The sequence below is a fragment of the Colletotrichum karsti genome, assembly GCF_011947395.1.
Source record: "Colletotrichum karsti strain CkLH20 chromosome Unknown Scaffold27, whole genome shotgun sequence".
Classification (NCBI taxonomy): domain Eukaryota; kingdom Fungi; phylum Ascomycota; class Sordariomycetes; order Glomerellales; family Glomerellaceae; genus Colletotrichum; species Colletotrichum karsti.
This window is the reverse complement of record NW_024065927.1, coordinates 590,152-605,169: the sequence shown is the minus strand read 5'-3', so window position 1 is coordinate 605,169 and position 15,018 is coordinate 590,152. Positions and strand designations below refer to the sequence as shown.

At 51.7% G+C, this 15,018-nt stretch overlaps 5 protein-coding genes across 5 annotated transcripts; 4 read left to right on the top strand and 1 right to left on the bottom strand.

Moving 5' to 3' along the window:
* Nucleotides 1-1,591: 1,591 nt before the first annotated feature.
* Nucleotides 1,592-2,595, top strand: CkaCkLH20_08322 (uncharacterized protein; the record flags this gene model as incomplete). Its single annotated transcript, XM_038891037.1, has 6 exons — nucleotides 1,592-1,799; nucleotides 1,862-2,013; nucleotides 2,064-2,162; nucleotides 2,219-2,272; nucleotides 2,339-2,373; nucleotides 2,430-2,595. The coding sequence occupies 6 exons, from the start codon at nucleotides 1,592-1,594 to the stop codon at nucleotides 2,593-2,595; spliced, it is 714 nt and encodes a 237-aa protein (XP_038743800.1).
* Nucleotides 2,596-3,309: 714 nt separating this feature from the next.
* CkaCkLH20_08321 (uncharacterized protein) lies at nucleotides 3,310-3,918 on the top strand (the record flags this gene model as incomplete). The annotated part of the gene is made up of 1 exon (XM_038891036.1): nucleotides 3,310-3,918. The coding sequence occupies one exon, from the start codon at nucleotides 3,310-3,312 to the stop codon at nucleotides 3,916-3,918; it is 609 nt and encodes a 202-aa protein (XP_038743799.1).
* A 1,450-nt stretch (nucleotides 3,919-5,368) lies between these two features.
* CkaCkLH20_08320 (glycosyl hydrolase family 43) lies at nucleotides 5,369-8,506 on the top strand (the record flags this gene model as incomplete). Its single annotated transcript, XM_038891035.1, has 1 exon — nucleotides 5,369-8,506. The coding sequence occupies one exon, from the start codon at nucleotides 5,369-5,371 to the stop codon at nucleotides 8,504-8,506; it is 3,138 nt and encodes a 1,045-aa protein (XP_038743798.1).
* Nucleotides 8,507-12,662: 4,156 nt separating this feature from the next.
* CkaCkLH20_08319 (uncharacterized protein) lies at nucleotides 12,663-13,195 on the top strand (the record flags this gene model as incomplete). Its single annotated transcript, XM_038891034.1, has 2 exons — nucleotides 12,663-12,713; nucleotides 12,776-13,195. The coding sequence occupies 2 exons, from the start codon at nucleotides 12,663-12,665 to the stop codon at nucleotides 13,193-13,195; spliced, it is 471 nt and encodes a 156-aa protein (XP_038743797.1).
* A 663-nt stretch (nucleotides 13,196-13,858) lies between these two features.
* On the bottom strand, nucleotides 13,859-14,686 carry CkaCkLH20_08318 (uncharacterized protein; the record flags this gene model as incomplete). The annotated part of the gene is made up of 2 exons (XM_038891033.1): nucleotides 13,859-14,423; nucleotides 14,484-14,686. 2 exons carry the CDS (start codon nucleotides 14,684-14,686, stop codon nucleotides 13,859-13,861), a joined length of 768 nt encoding a protein of 255 aa, XP_038743796.1.
* Between the last annotated feature and the right edge of the window lie 332 nt (nucleotides 14,687-15,018).

The following is a 15,018-nucleotide window of genomic DNA, read 5'->3' as shown; positions in this document are numbered from 1 at the left end:
CTGTTGTGTGTCAGCAGCTACGAGAAAAGAATATGAGTAACGTCCATCAGTGTTCCCTTTATATATTTCTTTCCAACCGTCTTCATCCCGTTGAACATGTTGAAACTATTCCAAAGTCTCGGTCCTCCATGAACTTGCCCCTATTTCGCCCTGTCATTCTCCCCCATCTGTAGAGGAATGCAACTCTTGCCACGGCGGCCCCTCGCAAATAGACATACAACAAGCAAAAAGCTGTTCTGGTGAACAGATACATGTGAATTCCAGCAGAATGCCAGTGGTATGAAGGAGCGTCATTTTGAGACTCAGCCCTGAACGTAGGAACGTAACAATCTCCAGAATAACGATTAGTCGCAACTGGACCACTCGTGGAGAATGAGGTCCCCTTAAAAGTTTTGCGCATCCGGGGTCTTGGCTGAGACGTTACGCTATCGTTAGACATTTGTCTTCCCCCTAAGCCTGTTCCTGACCAACTCCGAATCATGGGTTTTCTGGCTGAGCCTATTCTCGTTCTTCACGCAACGCCATCTTCATTCTCACACCACTGCACTCTCTGTTGTTGCTGCCTCATTAAGCTTTCTGGAGATACCGAGATATTGACAGCAAAGCCTCAGCTGCAAGGGCGCGAGGTGGCGCTTTCTTTTCATCTCAAGTTTGATAAGGATCACAAGTCTCGGCCACTGCGGTGGACATTACGTTCCATGCTACATTCCATGCGCGCGGGCGACACATGACGATAAGGGTAGTCCACCCGGACCAACCCAACCAGCCCCTGCTAGTCGTTTCCAACGGCCTCATGATCGACCAATGCTTAATGTGCTTAGTTTTGCTTGAATGGCGGGGTTTCCCAGTACCCCGGCACCTTGGAATGGCACTCCGCAAACGCGGCCCCAGTCGCGGTGGCCGAACGGGCAGTTCTTGAGGTGATCTGACTGGGGGAAACTTGCGGGGCCGGGATCCGGACCGGGGCGAGCGGTATTGGAGAATTTCTCCGTCCACAGGTCCGTTCTTGGCACTATCCATCAGATAATGTGACCTCCTCTCAACTGCCATGGTAGACTCCCGATTAGTTGACGGCATCTGCAGTTCAAATCAGGGACACAGACAAAACAAGGCTTTTTGGCGGTGGCATGCCATTGAACGGGAATCGTCACCCTGAGGCCTTCGATGCTTTCGAGACCTTCCTTCCTCGTTCCTGCTATATCTTTGGGCTTTCTGTGTTCCGAGCAGTTGAATTCCCACATCACGACGCTTGCTAAAATAGTGAAATGATCCGATTGGGTCGCATAAGATGCATTTTTTGGTTATTCTGACCATGATCTCTATCAGCGTAGGATCCGGAAACCAGTGAGATTATTCTTGAGCCTCCAAGTATTCACGATCCTTCGTGATAAGTCCACCAATAATGGTCACACGGAAATCATGCACGTTTATCTACGGAAGCTCATATTCGAACAACAGTATTCTCCTCGGCGGCGTCTATTTAATCGTTCCAGACATCCTTCTTCATCCAAGCTCATATTCTTCACCAAGCTCTTCAAAAGTTCTTTTCACTTTTAGCCGCAGCCTCTGAATCGCCAACATCCTGATCATCATGTACTTCTCCAAGACCGGTATCGTAGCCTTGTTGGCGGCCTTGCCGTCTACTCTTGCCTGTCTCGGATACGAGGGCGGCGTTCCTGTTGCCACCAGCACCAAGACTAACAGCAAGGTCATCGAGGTTGCCGCTGGCAAGACTTTCGACGGTGGCTGGGCCAGATACGACCGTGGCTCTGGTGCCTGCAATGAGCAAGCCGAAGGAGGTGAGAGCCGAGAATACCGCAGAATCCGAGAGAAGGAACAGCCGCACTGACAGAATTTGTAGGCGACGCCGATGCCGTTTTTCTACTCCGCCGAGGTGCCACTCTGAAGAACGTCATCATTGGCAAGAACCAGGCTGAGGGTGTCCATTGCGACGGACCCTGCACTCTTGAGTTTGTCTGGTTCGAGGATGTCTGCGAGGACGCCATCTCTGTTGTAAGTTACGACGGGTGACGTATGCAAGGCAAAGCTGACGCCCCTTGCAGAAGAACGACGTGGCTGGTGACCACACCTGGATTATCGGTGGTGGTGCTTACAAGGCCTCGGACAAGATTGTCCAGCACAACGGTTGTGGTACCGTTAACGTGAGTCTAAATTGGCACCTAGTCATCACTTGTTGAGATCTAACATTGTGTAACAGATCATCAACTTCTACGCCAATGACTACGGCAAGCTGTACCGTTCATGCGGCAACGTAAGCCAAAACTCCGAGATAAGATGTATTTGAGCGTCTTTAGACTGACAGAAACCCCTCTTGTAGTGCAGCAAGCAGTGCAAGCGAAACGTCTACGTCGAGTTCGTCTCTACCTCTCTTTCTCTGTCTGTCACGATGCTAATGTTTGCTCTCTCAGGGGCACTACTGCCTACAACGGTGGCGAGATTGTCGGCATCAACTCCAACTACGGCGATACTGCCACCCTCAAGAACGTCTGCACCGACGCCAAGGTCAGGTGCCAGATGTACAACGGCTGCGCCGGTGGCTGCGAGCCCACCAAGTCTGGCGTCTGCTCCGGATAAGTGGCGCTGCCTCGTGCTCCGAATTCCCTCCGCCAATGAGATCAGATACATCTCTTCGTCCATTCAGAAGATTCAAAGCTCATATCCGATCTCGTCTTCTTCTCATATACCGAAGATATTCGGTTATCCGTTCTTGTACAAATTATCTTTGCTGGGCCCCTTGACTCCTGAGCTTTTGGGGTAGTACACAGTTCCTTATCGAAATTGATGGTGATCATCATGTACGGCTCATCATTGTGATTGTATTTTTTTAAGTCTTGAAATCTGTTAATTAGTCAACTATCCAGGTTGATGATTCAAGTCCCAAAACATACGCAAATCCATAGGAGGCCATCACGCAGGAAGTACTGCGACCATTAGGACGATAGAAAGGCGAAATTCAGGGCACAACTTTTTAATCTGTACCTCGTAGGTTTGCTGCTGCATAAAGCGCCATGTTTTGTGCCGCAGGGATAGACAACCTTTAGTGCTTTATCTATCTAGGTACATAGCTTTGTAGATGTGATCCAGCCTTTTCACTTACACACCTCGAGGTATGTTGAATATGTCCCAATTGCCAAAGGGGTGCCATGTCAGCTCAGCAACTAATAGTTATAAAAAGGAGATATCTTTTCCCATTCATACTTGGCTGAGAATTGCGCCTTGCATATTGCATATTCATTCATCTCGACGCGAACCCAGACCTGTACGCAAATCTTGACTTTGGAAACAATCATGGCTCAAACCTCAACGAGTAAATATGCCGAGGGGACTTCGCAGCCCAATGTTGCACCCCCGAAACTTTTCGAGCGTCTGAAATCAAAGTTCTTCAAAAGGTGCTCGAAGTGGGAATACAAAAAGCTCGACGACATGGAATCGAGTCAGAAGAAGATTCGCACCGCGGCATCTGGAACAGAAACTAGACAGGCCGAAGAAAACAAGACGAACAAGCTCAACTCAGATAAAAATACCAATTTCGAACTCAAGGCGGCAAAGGAGCGAGTGCAGAGATTGAAAGCCAAACGAAGCATACCAAACACAGAATCGCACTCAGATCAAACGAAAGAGGAGGAGCTGAAGCAGGCTAAAGAGAAAGTTGAGCAGATAAAAAAGATGAAGAAGACAAAGAAACAGGAGGAAAAGGAAATCAAGAGATCGAAGAGAGCCGAGAGAGGCGCAACTAGTTCGCCAACTTATGGAAGTTACAATGATTACGGCAATACGGCGCTTACAATGAGTCTCCTGGGTATGACAATGACGTCCAACTTCAGCGGAGGCTGCGACTACGGTGGTGGAGGTTGTGACTACGGTGGTGGTAATTGTGGTGGAGGTGGTTGCGACTGATCAACTGGAAGTGACATGAGACGTCGATCAGAAAATATCTCCCATGCGAATTCACATGATGGTATTTCCCGACATATCTACAACAAGAAGCAGCCCTTTTCCGAGTCTAGCGGTAGCAAGGGATGTCATTCTTCCGGATAATTGGTCAGCAACATCAGTCATTCATTTAGCGACTTGTTGAAAGAGTAAGTCGATTGAAAATTTGCAAGGTGGTATCTTTCACCTGAATAATCTCAAGTTTGTGACTGGTCGTAGTCGCTAATGATAATTGAATCCCAAGATACAGTTGACATGCAATTGAAAGTTTCTTCGTCGCATCTGAACGTAAGAGCTTCTACACCGACAACAAATAATTCCATAGGCAGTTGTAGTCACGACCCCTTCACAAACCGACAACATGGGCTTAGCATGACCCATGTTCAAGTGAACAAAAACAGGGTTTGACCTAGCAAGTTCAACTGCCACAATTTGCGGGGCGAGCATTTCTTATTGTTTTCTCCAAGCCAGGCCACAGCCGATACGCGATTTGATTCGAGCGCGTCTAAGACCGGCCTCGGCACATCATTCTGCGATGTCCTGATGCAAGCTGCGCAATTACCCAATGACCGGATTCATATCCAGCTTCCAGTCCGGGACATCCCACCGGCTGAATACGACACTCTATCGCTCCTTTACCCAAATCCATGCTCACACGTGAACGCTGTTGTCTCCCATGTCGGTAACCACCGAAGTCTGGGGTCGTCATATTTGTTGCCGTCATGCCAGATCCGTAGCCGAGTGAGTTTCCTTCTCTCTCGACGTCATATGCGGTTTGCTATGTCATCTAACCGCGCATAGGGCATTTTCGACCATGTCGAGCCGAAGATCCAATACCAAATACGTGAACGCTGTCGCCGGAGCTCAGTCAGTCCTTACTGACGACCTGACTCGTTCGCATCACGTCTAGTGTACGCTAAGTCTCTCGGCCGGCTGCGACTTCCCCGCATACCAGCCTTCAAGAGCCGGGATGCGCATCATCACGAGCTGTTTCTTGGAGATTGTGGGGTAGTAAACATGCGGAGAAACATGGGTGTTCGGGGTAGCTAAGACGTGTGCCGCAAGCTCCCGCTCGCTCTCGGTGGAACGGTTACCACGACGCTTGGCCTTTACTGACGCGCCTGTTCCCTGATGTCAATGATATGTTGCTGGCTTGAAGCTTGCGTCACAACAAGAGGCAATGATCATCCATTGGATCGCGGCGGGGTGCATTTCCCCAGTCCATTGCTACCCAAGACGGCCGGTCGAGGTCTCGGACCTTTTGCCCTGTGTTTACCAGCCATGTGGTTGATTCGAGCATCATCCCGCAGCTGCGGAGGCGGGATATTGTATATAAAGAGCGCGTGAATATTCCCTAAAGATGCTTCAGCCGTGATATCCGCGGCGTGCCGAGTACCACGGAGCCATCCTCATCATGCAACACCTTCGACTCTGGCTCTCTTCCGCGCTCGCTCTCGCGGCGAGTGCGAGAGGTCAGGATGTCACTGAAAAAATCGAAGCAGCACTTTCTGCACTGACTGTCACCAACATTGACAACGTCCGTGGTAACTTGCATTTGCCAACGACCTTGGATGACCTGCCCGTCACTTGGACAAGCAACGCGTCCTCTATTATCTCGGATGATGGCGTCGTAAAGAGACAATCCGAGGATACGCCGGTCTCTCTTACGGCGACGATCAACTACGACGGCGTCTCTCAACAGCGAGAGTTTGTAGCTTCGGTTCGAAAGGCTGTAGCACTCGACGCTTTCGAAGGCTACGCCTTCTCATACTTCACCGGCAGCTCCATAGCCGGGGAAAACATCTTCTTCGCGGCTAGCCAGGGAAACAACGCCCTGCAATGGACTGAGCTGAACGGCGGCCAGCCTTCCCTGACGTCTTCTTACGGCACCAAGGGTCTCCGAGACCCCTTCCTCATCAGATCACCGGAGGGCGATACCTTTTATCTCATCGCCACTGATCTTTCTATCGGATCCGGCACATCCTGGAGTGACGCCGTGCGTATTGGAAGCCGGTATCTCGAAGTGTGGGAATCCAACGATCTCAAGACATGGTCTGCGCAGCGACACATCCTCGTCTCCCCGCCCGAGGCTGGAAACACCTGGGCCCCCGAGGCATACTATGACGACGATCTCGGCGCATACTTGGTGTTCTGGGCATCTTCTCTTTACGACGCAGCCGACGTCAACCGAACTGGGAGCACCTATCACCGCATGTTGTACGCAACGACCCGTGACTTCGTCACATTCAGCGAGACGCAGATTTGGCAAGACGCTGGCATGTCCCGTATCGACTCGACTGTGATCAAGTCGGAGGACACCTACTACCGCTTCACCAAGGACGAAGGCGCAAGCGGTACTGGATGTAGTGATATAATTCAGGAGAGCTCGGCCTCTCTTCGCGCGACCTTGGACTCTTGGACTATCATCGACTCTTGCATCGGCAAGAAGGCCGGAACCAGCGCGGTCGAGGGCCCGACCTCTTTCAAGTCAAACCCTGGCGACGTACACGGCGAGAAGTTCTATCTCTTCGTCGACGAATACGGTGGCCGCGGCTACATCCCTCTGGAGACTGCCGACATTGGCGAGCCCAACTGGACTGTGTCGAGTTCCTACAACCTACCCTCCAGCCCGCGTCACGGTACTGTTATCCCTGTCACGGCAGCGGAACTCGCGGCTCTGACGGCGTCGACCACGACCCGCAGAGACGTCAGTGCGGATGGTGAGATTCTTCGATACGACTTCTCTTCGGTCGAGGGAACCGAGGTTCAAGATGTCTCTGGTAATGGAAACAATGCTGTCATCAACGGTGGAGCGACTGTCTCAGATGGGGCCCTTGCTTTCGACGGCGTAGATGACTTTGTGAAGCTTCCTGACAACATCATTTCTGGAGTCGAAAACATCGCTGTCGAAGTCAAGGTTCTTCTTGACCCATCTCAAGAAACTCCGTACTTCATTTACGCCTTGGGCAATACTGTTTCTGGCTCTGGAAGCGGTTACATCTTTTCTACCGGCAGTCCCTACAGAGCTTCTATTACGACCGGCAACTGGACTACTGAAAAGACCGCGTCTTCTGGGTCTCAGTTACCGCAAGGTACCTGGCTTCATCTCGTCTTCACTCAGGAAGGACGCACCACCGCTATCTACCTCAACGGCTATGAGGTTGCCAGGAACGAGGACGTCAACATCAAGCCGAGCAGCATTGGTAGCGGCGTCACGGCCGCGAACTACATCGGTCGCTCAGTTTATGACAGCGACAAGCTTTTCAAGGGCCAGATTCGGGAATTCGCCATCTTCAACAGATCGCTGAGTGCGGCCGAAGTACTTTCTCGCTCTGGAAATGTCGGTGCTATCACAGAGGTTTCCCTCTCCGACTCATCCGCCCAGAAGGTCCCGCCCATCATCAACACGACGGCCAACCATGTTCTGTTTCCTGTGAAGCCAGGAACCGATCTCACCACCCTGGCGCCTGTGTTCACCACAACTGAATGTGTAACTTCATCGCCATCATCTGGTACTGTCGTTGACCTAACCTCCGACGTCACCTACGTCCTTACAAAGGGCAATGAAGTTATCGCGGAGTGGAAGATCAAGGCTGTTGAGATGGGAAGCCCTGTTCTTCCTGGTCTCTATGCTGACCCTAACATTGCTGTCTTCAACGGTGTGTACTACCTGTACGTCACCACTGATGGAGTTCCAGGATGGGGTGGCAACAAGTTTTACGTGTGGAAGTCTACCGACCTCGTGGACTGGACTCGCGGAGAAGAGCCTTTCCTGGTTCTCGATGGCGCCAGCGGCAATGTCCCATGGGCAACCGGCAACGCTTGGGCTCCGACGATTGCGGAACGGGATGGCAAATACTACTTCTACTTCAGTGGACACAACGCAGCTCTCAACACCAAGACCATCGGTGTCGCCGTTGCCGATGCACCGGAAGGGCCTTTCACTGCTGAGCCGGAGGCTATGATTCTCAACAACGAGGCCATCACAGCGTCTCAAGCCATAGATCCAGCGGCTTTCCATGATCCCGTTTCTGGCAAGTACTATCTGTACTGGGGCAACGGTCGCCCTCTGGTCGCTGAGCTGAACGACGACATGGTTTCCGTCAAATGGGACACGCTGCAGGCCATGACCGGTCTTGTTAACTTCAGAGAGGGCTTGTTCGTCGTGTACCGCGAGGGTCTCTACCATCTCACGTACTCAATCGACGACACTGGATCTGAGAATTATCGCGTCGGCTACGCTACCTCCGAAAGCTTTGCTGGACCTTGGGTCTACCACGGTGATATCTTGCAGAAGGATCCTTCGCAGGGCATTCTTGGTACTGGTCACAACTCCATGTTTGTGGTTCCCGGAACCGATGATTGGTATATCGTCTACCACCGATTCGCTATCCCTGGTGGAGGTGGTTACAGGCGCGAAACGACGATTGATCATGTCTACTTCGACTCTGAAACGGGTCTGATCAAGCCTGTGGTGCCAACTCTCACAAGCGTTGGGCCGCAGACGGTCCCGAGTAAGATTCGGAGGAGATCGCGGGTCATGCGCTTTTAGCCGAACGAACTTGAAGCGGGCAAAACGAATAATCGATGGTTGATTGAGATGAAGGAGCAAAAGTGGAATTAGTCTCATGGTTCACCGTTCTTTCATATTCCACTTATCAATAATGAAGTAATGATGAACATTCACAATTGTTCTCTGACTATCCGATGTGTTTCTGGCGTTTAACCTGAGCAAATCATTCTTGATACGATGGTCTTCCCTTCAAAGCCCTCTGCACGATGCACCTGAAGCCTCCATCTTCGCCACTCTCTCACGTGCAAGCTGTCGATGTGCAGGATGGCGTATTCGACGCGTAAACGTAAGATGTGCCTGCGCACCCTCCGGGACATTCTCCGCCGCAAGGATACGACGCAGACACTGTCGGGACTGAAGCCGGACAGTCACAAAGACTATAGATGGTGGACAGCGCAAAGCACGCCGGCCTAATGCAGGAACTGCAGATCGTCCCCGTCTCAGTGACAGTCGGACATTCAGTAGGAAGCTCCGGCGGATTGGTTCGTGTTGGGATCGTTTGAGTTAGGAAACTGACGCCGCCGCAACTAGGCACTGAGGTCTCGTAGGAATAGAATTTCTGGCAGCCTGTTGGCTTAGGTCCGCCGCAAGGAAAGTCGATGGTGGTGGTTGGGACTGTTTTTGGACATCCGCAAACGCTTGAGATGGTTGACATCTGGGCGCATGGGAACACAGGATAGGTGGAACAGACAGACCCCGTGGACGTGACAGTTGGGCAAGATGCAGGTGTGAAACCTTGCACCGCGAAAGAGCTACTGAAGATATTAGTATGAGTTGGTGTTGGGGATAAGCTTGTGTAGCTCACCAGGCCGCCACGAAAGCGATGAGTCTGTTGAATGTCTTCATATTGAACGAAACAGAGCTGGAATTGTGCTGGATTCTTTGAGACGAAGATTGCTGAAGTGTAAAGTCCTCTCTTACACTGTATTTATACAAAAGGTCATGCTCTACTTACTCTGACGTGTGCGTCGTGTCGTTCAACGACCAAGCTAGGAAACGACCAGTATCGTGTGTCTCAGTGGCAGGTCGCAAATCGTCCAAGCCACGTACAACCGTCATCCGCCTTGCCACACTTCGTGAGCCTGTAGAATCACTTCAACGGCCCAGGTTGAGAAACACAGAAGGGAGGGCATGTTCGGATGTCTTGAGCGACATCATACGGGGCGTAGTTCAGCCATGTCTCTCCGCAAACGGGTCGCCAGGTCAAGAACACGAGCTTATGGCGTTCTTGGCTGTGTGTCGGTTGCAGCATTCCTGAGCGCCCTTCCAAAGATCGTCATTAAAGATTCTTGCGTCTGTTTGTTTTTCTTTTTTTCCCCGGAGCTTCTGTTTTCTACCTCACGGAAAGCCTCATGATAGACAACGATCCAAGTACGCTTTACGCCGTACGCTTTACGCCGTGATAAGACGTGCCGCTCATCAGAGCTCTTCGATAAGCCGCCGCCGATTTTTCCCATCGCAGAGCTGAAGTTAAACAGCTACGTATCGCATTCAAGCGCATAGTAGTAAAGCGCGTTGTATAGCACGGACACTGACGAAAAATCCATCTGAAAGGTAGGATCAGCCATCAAAGGTTGACTATACAAGTAGGTTTGTTCAGCGATTCAATTATAGAAGTTGATATTCGACCCGAAAGCTGAGTCTTGGGTGATCAGGACGGAAATGGACACGAGCTCCCGCTTGTGAGATGGGTTTCTCCCCATGGGGGAGTCTCACTTTGTGGCATTCTCACTTCAAGCGTTGTTGGACCGAATTCACTTGGCACCACATAGTCGTGGACCCAGAACTTCGGCTCATTCTTTCCGAGACAATGTTACTACTGCGACGTAGAGGGCTTCACGGAAAATCATCTGATAGAAGGTCAGTTCTGAGCATCGGAACTACGAAGTTGGATCTCGAGTCATTCCGGTTGTTGCAACTGATGAGATTTGTTGTCCGAGCGGACTTCATGTATTGTAATAACATCGCCGTTATCGAGGTCATCATGTTGGCAATACAGTGGCGAGAACTTCTTTGGCCATAATTACGGACAGTTCCGTCGGAGGCTCCTAGTCCAAGTCCTCCGCCGTTCGGCCCCACTGCTGATGGGATGAAAGTTGAATAATCGCCGCCGCAGGAAGAGCTCGTAATGACTCGCCTGCGGGAGGAAACCGAAGAACTGAGGGAACTGGCGTTGAGCTCCGGTGGCAAAGCAAAGACCTATAATACGTTCGGGCCGCATCACACTTGGTCGACCATGTCTTCTTCCCCATTAAGAGTTTGGTTAAGCCGCAGTGGAACGATCCCGGCAAGTCTGGCCGTGTGGTCGGCCCCAGTCGGCGGACCCTGCGGCCGATAACAGACGATAATATAGGCCGTGCTCCGTTACATATATATTGCCCAGTACCGAAGGCCCGGCTGCGCGCCCGGCGAGGGTGGCAGCCGTGATGCTCAACGCATAACGAAAGGGATAGATGGTGAAATCCTTGAGGTGTTGGTTGCGAACTAATTTTATGGCTATGTAGCACCGGTTCAGCTCAGAGCCCGTCTCGCGATGTTCCTTTTGGGCTAGGCGTGCTTCAAGTCTGGACTGCTCCACGCTTCAAGGAGAATCTGAATGGATCAGGGTTAGAAAAAGAAAAACGGATGTCACCCCGCGGATGATGCAATGAAATGTCCACCGGAGAATTATTTCTTGTTCTGCAGATGAGCTGAAATTCTGCTCTGGGGAAAGAGAGCCACTCTTTCTGTCTGTGAAAGCACGTAATTTATGACCGGTCCCGGGCCGAGTCATCCGTCGGCGCCGGCCGGGGTGGAGCCGTAGATGGAGGCGGATCTCAATGCATTCCGGCGCGCTGCCATCGAAGTTCCGCACGTGGGCGGCACCGGCGCTGGCGCTAGATTTAAAGTTATCAATTGCCTTCTGGTCAATTCTCAGCTGCCGATGTTAGCGAACCCCTATTCGCAAAACACAGCCTCACTCTTGGATGAGGCAGATAAAGAAAATGCTTATTGTCATCGCGAGCTTGGCGCACACGCACTCTCTTCTGGTTGATGCGCCGCCTCCAGCTCAGGGAAGACCCATCAACAGGTTCAACGAGCTGGAGTTATGCTGGTGCGGGCCTCGCTCAGTCACAGGATGTCGACTCGGGCTTTGGTGTTTCACCCGGCTCAAGTGACGAATTTGCCCCGTCTGTTGGCCAGAATGGTCGGTGCGTCCACGGCATCTCGGCTTCGATGCGAAGGCCGATAATTGGATGAGGGGGAGAAAGCGTTCAACGAAAGAACGTTGGAGGCGCAAGAAGAGGAGATGCTTTTGGTTCGCATTTCGTATGGAAGGCCTCTTCAACCTCCGAATAGGAAGTCCGGGAGTGCAAAAATAGGAGATGGAGGGCCTGGAGGGAGCTCGCGAAGCGCTTTGATGTCACCCAGCGAAACAGTCTGCACACGAATCTAACCCCAACGCGGACAACCAACTTACGACCCCGAAGTCTTGGGACCGTCCAACAGGTGCCCACGTTGCCACGACGGGTGGAATTTCTCTGGAAAACCGACCCCTAACGGGCTCACTGCAGGGCAAAGTTCCAAGATCCTTGTGCCGTCTCAGTTTGCCAGTTGATTCGCCATAGTTTTGGATATACGGCATAATCCTTGCGTCTCGTCCGCGGAGCTGGAGCTTTCTGTCAGACATTTGGCCCCGATGCACTCTGATCCGCGACAGGGGTGCGTGGTTGAGACTCCGACCCCCTTCTCCACAGAGGTGATACCAGTGCCCAGATGCACGCGGGCATTGGTTCGTGCTCGACTTCGGATGCAACTGATGCTCGTGGAATTAAGATGGCATGCGAATCACTATATAGTTCAGATCAATGAACCCGTTCCCAAAAGTGTTTGGACCTCCTCCTCCACCCTCTACCGATCTTTGCTTCACTCTTTGCTTTGGTCTCAACGTTTCACCTCTGGTCAACAGCAGCTCGGTGTCGACAACTACACTCACTTCTGCGAATCTGCGAATCTTTCCACTGCGAATTTCTCGTTTCCGTTTTCTGCACAAACTACGGTCGTTTCCACGCGCAAGTTTGAGAATTCGGTCCATACACACACACACACACACACACACACACACACAACGCATTCCACGCCAAGACAACTGAAAATGCGGTTTTCCATTGCGGTTCTTGCCTTATCAGGCGCTGCATCGGCTCTGGTACGTGTATAAACGTCGTTTCTCTGTTTTTGGAATGACGACTAATGCTTCTTTCCCAATAGCCCGCTCTCAGTGGCGCCGCAGCACGTCAGCTCACTGCTTTAGTCGATCGAAACAGCGACGTAGTCTCAGCGGCGGACGACTTGAGCCGTCGCAGCTTCAAAGTGGAGGTTATGCCCGCCAGCGACGGCACGAATGCGAAGAGGAGGAGCTTGGAGGTTGAAACGAGGCAAACGAAGAGTACGGGGGGCAACGGCAGCCTGAACGCCGAGGCGATTGGTGACAATAAGGTCAACCCGACAACGGGTCTGACGGATTCGGAGGCGGCAGAGATCGTGACCGGACTCGATCTCAAGGACAAGAAGGCCCCCGGATCCCTCAACGCCAAAGGCCAGCGGAATCCGCTGCCGGGTCTGAGCGCGGACGAGACGGACGCTATCGTGAAGCAGGGGCAGGCAGCTCTCAAGGAAGCTGGTGCATGATAGGCAACTTCCCGCGCGACAATAATACAAAAACCAACTGCTGAACTCTCAAGGCTTCAATGTGGCCCTGTCCAATAACCCTGCTCTGTTGAACCTTTCGGACTTGGAAAAGTTGACAAGCGCTATGACCATTGGTTTGTGACATTGATTGCGAATACGAGAGATGATAATCTGTAACAGCACATACGCATTTCAGAAATGTGCTGCCCAAGGGTTGGGAAGATGTTCTGGCTTAGTGGTGTTGATGGGTGCTCCGGAGTTCTTCATCCAGCCACTCAACAACCATCGATTCATCAACTGAGTCTGACGCGAGTTGTTTTCCTCAGAGCACCACAAACTCGATGCGAGTCACTCATCGCGCCTGCACGAAGATCCCACGTCGGTAGCATTAAAAAGAGTCATTCACTTACAGCTTTCTTGATTAACTTTCCCGTCGGTGATGCCGGCCCCACTGATTGTCCCGGTGCGGCAGCCCCCCGGTCCAGCAGTCGGCAAGTGGGTCTATGCCGAGGTCAGATGCCGAAGGGGTGGCCAAGCGACCCGGAGCACGTTCGGTTCCAGATAGAGAGCATCTCAAACAAGATCGAATGAACCGCTGCGGAACGAATTTAGGTTGACAGCTCGCCTTGATCAACGGATCTACGGACTACCGAGTTCAAGTCCTCAATTGAAAGGTCCCTGTTTCGTCCAAATATTCATTCCCAGTTTTTGTCCCCTAACAATCGGCAGACCAGCATGTAAAACTCGCTCGTCGCCCGTGTCTCTGTCGACCAAGTTCGTCCAGAACAGGGCATTACCTTCCACCGGGCGGAACGTCACTCCCGCCTCCCACGGCTCGTCGCAGTCAACGAACTTGCACCATCCCTTTCCCGGCGGTGGCTGAAGTCGAGGGAAGTTTGTTCCCCCGCCAGCAATGTCGTCGCTGACTGAAACATAGGTGAAGAAGCTGCTCACACGATTACCGCCCTTCGTTACAGATCCATGCTCTCCCGAGTCGGCCGGGAACCAATCCGTATGAAAATGGTACTGCTCTCCAAGGCCGTACTTGACAAGCTGGATCGGCTCCAAATGAGTGGGCGGCGTACCCAGGCCTTGGAACTGTCGCGCGCGCTCGAGGATGCATTGTGTCACGGCGTCCGGTATCACCGTTGTTGACTGCGAGGTCCGGTGGGATGACACGACGTCCCCTCCGCTTGAAGCGACGTTGGAGCGGGCAAAAGTCCCATTCCTGGATATTGTTTATCAGTCACATCGTGCGACAAGTTTGATAATAGTTCATGATACTGACGTGATTCTCTTGAGATGTTCTCGTTCGAAAGGAGTAACAAAGTTGGCAATATAGATAACCAGGGGTGACGTGGTAAACAGATGAACTTCATATCCTGTGTGATCACAAGTGTAATCTTTCAGGACATTTTGGTCATTGGATCTGCTAGCCGCAGCAGCCGTGGCCGTAAACACATGTAGCAGGGTTATCCAGCTCAACTTCATTTCTGCATTCGGACTAGACCAGACGCTGCTGTTCGACTGATGTCTGAGGACTTTGAGACGCCAAGATTGAAACGGCCTAAGAAATAAGAACCGGATGAACTTCAACGATTCAATGATGTTGACAACAAGAGAAACCGCTGTAGCCGCATTGAAAGAACTGGATGTGTCATGGAATATTTGAGATGAAGACACTGAGAGGGGTTAAAGAAAATTTGAAGACCAAGGGGTGAGCAATTAGTATGGGCAAGTCAATCATATGGAGCTGGTCTTGCATCCTGGATACTTTTCCAGTAGCAATTGGCCCAAACGCGCCTCAGCACGTGCAATGGTCC